This window comes from Sinocyclocheilus grahami, unplaced genomic scaffold, assembly GCF_001515645.1.
Source record: "Sinocyclocheilus grahami isolate Dianchi unplaced genomic scaffold, SAMN03320097.WGS_v1.1 scaffold1194.1, whole genome shotgun sequence".
Taxonomy (NCBI): domain Eukaryota; kingdom Metazoa; phylum Chordata; class Actinopteri; order Cypriniformes; family Cyprinidae; genus Sinocyclocheilus; species Sinocyclocheilus grahami.
The window spans coordinates 79,901-86,553 of record NW_015506373.1 but is presented as its reverse complement, the minus strand read 5'-3'; the positions used below and the strand labels follow the sequence as shown (position 1 = coordinate 86,553).

General features: G+C 35.5%; 1 protein-coding gene across 1 annotated transcript in view; it reads right to left on the bottom strand.

The window, feature by feature from the left end:
* Window positions 1-6,641, bottom strand: part of LOC107567896 (proline-serine-threonine phosphatase-interacting protein 1-like) — a 15,031-nt gene extending 8,390 nt beyond the window's left edge. The window contains exons 1-7 of the mRNA XM_016253674.1: window positions 5,656-6,641; window positions 4,710-4,810; window positions 4,523-4,597; window positions 4,339-4,373; window positions 4,089-4,195; window positions 3,839-3,901; window positions 1,059-1,163 (exon numbers count right to left, since the gene is read on the bottom strand). Of these exons, the coding sequence (XP_016109160.1) occupies window positions 1,059-1,163; window positions 3,839-3,901; window positions 4,089-4,195; window positions 4,339-4,373; window positions 4,523-4,597; window positions 4,710-4,810; window positions 5,656-5,688 (519 nt within the window). The 5' untranslated portion in view covers window positions 5,689-6,641. The remainder of the gene's footprint in view (window positions 1-1,058; window positions 1,164-3,838; window positions 3,902-4,088; window positions 4,196-4,338; window positions 4,374-4,522; window positions 4,598-4,709; window positions 4,811-5,655) is intronic.
* Window positions 6,642-6,653: the final 12 nt, after the last annotated feature.

Below are 6,653 nucleotides of genomic sequence, written 5' to 3'. Positions count from 1 at the left end.
TATATATATATATATATATACACACACACACACACACACAAATACTTTTTCATTTTTTCCAAAGTCTGCATGCCTGCAAAATATTAGAGATATCCTAATATCCTTTTAGATTTAGGTTGTTATCAAACTTTTCTTTTGATATCTTAATTTTTAAGGCCCTATATGGTTCAATTCCAGAGCTGACACTTAACGTTATTTCTACTCCCCATAATTTGGCTCTGAATCCCAGGTGAAAATTGTCATTTTGACCACCCTCTACAAACCGGTGGATTATTCTTCCATGACATTTAATATCTTGGCTTTCTTCATTATTTATGTATTTCTTCCAAATTAAAATCAAAATTTTTAGCTAGGCATGTCTGGTTGAGTTGACACAGAATGACCCCAGTTTAATTAAAAAAGAAATGGCATCAAACAATATCACTCGCATTTTTACCAAAAAATTTTTCAAATGTAAAACAATCCATAAATTAAGAAAATCATACTACTGTTCAAAAGTTTGGGGTCAGTATGATTTTTTTAAATGTTTTTGAAAGATGTCTCTTGTTCACCAAGGCTGCATTTATTTGATCAAAAATATAGTAAAGACAGTAATATTGTTAAAATATTATTTCAATTTTATGTAACTGTTTTCCTTTTTTTATATTTGCAGTTTATTCCTGTGATGGCAAAGCTACATTTTCAGCAGTCACTACTGAAAATCGTCAGTCTTATATGCTGATTCGCTGATCAACATTTCTTGTTATTATAAAGTTTAAAAACCGTTTCGCTGCTTATTATTTTTGTGGAAACCGTGATACTGTTTTTCAATATTCTTTGATTATTATAGAAAGTTCAAAAGAGCAAAACAGCATTTTATTTGAAATATAGATTTTTTTTTTTGTTACATTATGTCTTTATGGTCACATTTGATCAATTTAATGCATCCTTGCTGAATAAAAGTATTTATTTCTGCCAATAAATAAATAAATAACCTTACTGACCCCAAACTGAACGCTAGTGTATGTTGTAATATTTGACAACCACACAAATTCTGCCCATAATGACCCATAATTTACCTTTTCAGATTGTTTGGGGGTGACAGTGGATGTACTGTTGAGCTTCTCAGCAGCCAGTTCAGCTTCATCAGCCTCTTTACACCTCTGTTCATATGTCCTTTTAGACTGGGAAAAGCAGGAAGATACAGGGTTATTAAACCACTGCTCACCTAGACTTGAATGATGGCCAAATTAACCACAAATGACTAAACATATTTAATCTAATTTTAATTAATAAGCAGGAAATTTCCCCTTATCTTTAAACTTGATTCTAACCTCAGTCTACACTCTCTTATCTCATGAAAAAGTCTTATCTCACAGAAAAAGTGTGATTAGACTTTCGTAATCTACCTGAAAAGTGTTACTTTTTGACCCAACTGGTTTCACTCACATATTCAATCAGTCTGCTCCAAATCAATGCATTAATAAATGCCTTAATGTAAATATACATCCATGCACTACAAAGCAACAGAAGTACAAGACATACAACAAGCTGATGGAAAACGAAACTTTACTACAGTATATGTAATTCATTTAGCTGGTCTCCTTCTACTGCTAACTAGAAGATTGTAGCATTCAGTTGACTTAAGCATACAAAATTATTTATACATACATTTTGCTGGGGTTTAATTTTTTTTCAAAAAAAAATTTCAGCTGAATAACTAAGCTTTCCATTGATGAATGGTTTGTTAGGATAGGACAATATTTGGCCGAGATACAACTATCTGAAAATCTGGAATCTAAAGGTGCAAAAAAATCAAAATGTTGAGAAAATCGCCTTTAAAGTTGTCCAAATGAAGTTCTTAGCAATGCATATTGCTTATCAAAAATTAACCCAGCAGGCACACAACGTCATAAGACGTTGATATTTGGTTAAATTTCGGTTGCGACGTCGGGTGACCAAAATTCAATGTAAATTCAACGTCAAATTGACGTCAACACGATTTTCATTTTCAACCAAAATGCAACGTCTGTCTGACGTCATGTCCAACGCCAACCTCACGTTACATAGACGTCCAGAGACGTCCAGTGCCTGCTGGGAAGTTTTGATATATATACAGTACGAAATTCACAAAAGATCTTCATGGAACATGATCTTTACTTAAAGGGTTAGTTCACCCAAAAATGAAAACTCTGTCATTAATTACTCACCCTCATGTCGTTCCACACCCCTAAGACCTTTGTTCGTCTTCAGAACACAAATTAAGATATTTTTGATCAAATCCGATGGCTCAGAGGCCTTCATTGACAGCAACGCCACCCAAACTTTCAAGAGCCATAAAGGTACTAAAGACGTCGTTAAAACAGTCGACGTGACTACAGTGGTTCTACAATAATTTTATGAAGCGACGAGAATACTTTTTGTGCGCAAAAACAAAAAAATAATAACTTTATTCAGCAATCTCTTCTCTTCCCTGTCATTATCCTTACGTGGTTAACGCAGTAAGCACAGTGAAGGCTTCAGTGTTCCACGTCCGAACGCCGGCTCATTATTGGCCAAAGCTGCACATGTGAGCTGCGAGACACATGCGTGTGATGCTGATACAGGAGCCGTCCAATAATGAGCCGGCGTTCTGACGTAGAACCTGGAAGCGCTGGACGTAAACAACGTATGAGAATGACACAGAAGAGAAGAGGTTGTTGAATAAAGTCGTTATTTTTGTTTTGTTTTTGTGCACAAAAAGTATTCTCGTCGCTTCATAAAATGATTGTAGAACCACTGTAGTCACGTCGACTGTTTTAACGACGTCTTTAGTACCTTTATGGATCTTGAAAGTTTGGGTGGCATTGCTGTCAAGGGAGGCCTCTCTGAGCCATCGGATTTGATCAAAAATATCTTAATTTGTGTTCTGAAGATGAACGAAGGTCTTAGGGGTGTGGAACGACATGAGGGTGAATGAATTGTGCATGAATGAATGACAGAATTTTCATTTTTGGGTGAACTAACCTTTTAATATCCTAATGATTTTTGGCATAAAAGAAAAATCGATAATTTTGACCCATACAATGTATTTTTATCAATGTACTACAAATATACCTGTGCTACTTATGGCTGGTTTTGTGCTCCAGGGTCACATATAAAAAATGAACTTCATTTGAGTTTTTATTACTGTACATTTACAATATACTTTCTAATATAAATTTCACTACAGTGACAGTCCCATTGACCTACAGTAGTGTGCTTATAAACAATGGTGGTAGATTATGAAGCATATCTTCTGAGGTTTGGACTAACTTCCTGTCCTTTAGAAATCATAACCCTCATCTTACCTCAAGTCACACAAATAACTTTACAGTTCCTGATCTGAATAGATCAGATTCCCATTCACTCTTTTGTTTATCAAAACAGAATGCTATACGATAATGTGTGCCTTTGCTTTCTGAATTTGTTTGAATGTACCAAGAAAAACAGAAACACGAGTTTTCTTGACAATACAATACAATACGTCTGTTGTCAGGAAATTGTGAATATATGAGGAAGAGAGAAAACCTAACATTGAGAAAACAGGCTGTGTCAGTGGGAGCCAACAAAAGTGTGCGGGCGAGAAGGAAATATACTTCTAGTAGAGAAGTGAGACTTCCTGAGATGACAGTTACAACATTTTAAAAGTCCCATCCCCCCCTCTGCCCTGCACACTTGCTGCACAGAGGTTAGCGTATGCACTGATGATTTAAATCACTCTCTTTTCACCCTTCCTCTTCCTGATATTCTGCTTTCAGTCTCTATTAGGCAAATACAGGATGAACTGAGTAGCCTACAAAACTGAAGTGACTAATATGTTAAAGTAAATTAGACTTACCTCCATGGTTTTCTTATATAATGACACTTTGGTCTTCTGAACCTTTTCCATAACCCCTTCAAACTGTAAAAAGTAAACATTTGATAGGTAAGTGCTTGATAGGTAACAGGTGTTAAGAAGCATCTTGGTTTGAACACAAGTACAGTCCTCAGTTTTTGTTCACCCAATTTTAAACATAAAATAAACATGTGAGCAAGTGGTTTGCGGTTCTGCAAATGTAAATTAATTAAAGCATCACATGGCGTTTAACCTTTTTTCGCTGCTCCTTTTGTCGTTCTCTGAACTGCTCCATTCGTTTCGCCTCTTCTCGTAACATCCCAGAGAGCTGAATGTGCAAATTTCCGATGTCCTCCATTTCTAGGTGAGAAAACAGCATATTCATTAGTGATCTTGTAAGTTTGGGTTTAGTTAGTAGATGTAGCTGATACTGTTTATTCCTTACTTTCTTTAATATATTTCTCAGTGGCACTTAGCAAATATATATTTGAAGTGTTACTTACGGGCTTTTAGCTGGTCAAATGATGCCTTCAAAGTACTACAATACCAAAGCAATAAAAACAAAGATAAAAAAGACTCATGCTCATAAACCTTTAATTATTTGTATGCAAAATGTTAAATCCAGAAGCCAATTTATACTGCAATAAATATATATATAAAAAAAAAATACATACAATATTTTCTTACCCAATTTCACTTTGCCCTCCTGTCTTGCGTGCAATAGTAATCAATTCCTTGCCGTACCGTTCCTCTGCCATCGCTCTACGAGTAGAAAACTGCATTGTTATCCAATCCAATACAGCTCAATACTTAACCAATGCTACACAGTGCGTCTTGTAGAAATAAATATAAATATGCAATTTTCAGTTGTTACCTCATTCTTAAGAGCTCCTCCATATCTTTGCAAGCTCGTCGCCCATCACATAGCCTCTGGATAAGAGTCTCATATCCGGTGTTACTTGTGAATTCTGGGCCCTGGACCCATGAGGATTAGATTATATTTCTCCAGTAACATGATTGTTTATTATAACATGATTAGGTTGAAAAAGAAAAAAGAGATTCCATTTCGATATATCTCTGTGCATTTCAGTTTTAATCCTGAATTAGGCCTTATTTGAAGCAGTTGGTATCTATGCAAAAAATAATATGTGGTACCAGACTGTCTGAGGTGGTTAAACAGTTTAATCATTTACTGTGCTTATTGACATGGGATGCTATATTAATAATATTAACATATCTTACATTTGCAACAGAAAGAAAACAATAGTACTATTTTTACATAACTGTAGAATATATTTTACATGCACCTTCAACACTGAACAGCACTAGCATGGTTTGACAGGCAAATCAACCCAGAAGCTGCTTTGTAGATAGATGCTCTGACAATACAAGATCAAAGCTAAAAAGAGGATAGAGTGGGCACACAGTTAAACGCTCAACAGGAAGCCCACAGATCATCTCCATGACACAATATGAGGATGTCTAAATATAAACCCTCAAATGTAGAGAAGTATTTTTTGTTAAAAAAGGCAAAAATCCTATTCCTAAAAATCTTAAAAAACAAAAAATCATTCTTAGTTTGAAATACCCTCAATGTCTTATTTAAAGAAACAGTAATTCCTGATACAAATGAACGAGAATGGCAGTGCACAAAAAATTCTGAGATTTAATAAGTGGACCAAGGGTATTGTGATGCTAGTGTATTATTGGAAGTTAAAGACATATTACCATATGCAGTATTGTTAACCTCAGTCATGTCAGCCCTAACAGACAACAACATTCAATCTAATCTGTCAAAATAGCTCAACTCATGTACTTACCCAAAAAGAATCTTTGAATTGTAACGGTGTCATTTCACAGGCTGCTTTTAGGAATGTCGCAAGCACACAGAAGGAAACAAAACCGAAATTAAGAAAAATGAAAGAACTGACAATACCATACGCAGGGAAACCACTGTTCACAGTACACCCGTAGTGCTCAGGTTTGACTGAGATGAGGAAGCTCTCTCCTATATGTCATTGACCACAGAGAGCATGGCCGACAGATAATACGCATACATTCAGCAGCCATTTGAATACTAGATAGGATGGAACATCTCAAACAGTGGGCTTTTGGAAAATATTAAGAGTCAGTCTTTAGGTGTCAAAGAGATTTGGAGCAAACAAAGCCATCGAAATCTAAGCAGAGTTGAGTTGTTTCTTCATAACTGCAGAAATAGCGAGGTGGTAGCAGTTAAATTGATTTGAATATCTTTTGACTTCAAGTGACAGCACAGCAACTGTGTGTGATAGCTACGGATTTTATATAGAGAGGGCCAAAAGAAAAGTGCATCTAATACAGCTTAGTTCAAATGAAAGACAATTTCTCAATAGTTAATCTATTTCACTAGACAACACCACCCTGCATCATTTTAGCTGAATGAAATCCAATCCTACGCGTTTCTTACTAATTTTGTGATGCCGATTTCAAAAATAGTGCTCGTTTTGCTCTAGCATGTCCCACTTTCTCATAAAATGTGCTTTTCATAGCATTTCTGCTTTTGACAACCATTTGTAAGGCGAAGAAGTCTTGTATTATCCTTTAATCACAAGATAAACTGACATGAATACATGATTCCTATCCTACACTGAGCCAGGTTATAACTATTTGTTCAATTCTCAGCCGATTTTCACTTGTATGAATGATTCTGGAAACATTATTTTATGCCTAATCCTGATTTCAAGGTTAAAATTGTGGCCTGTGAAAGAAGCAAATGCAAACATGACCAATTCTACTGCACATTTTTGGGTGTTTTACTACTGTACATCCAAAGACGTGA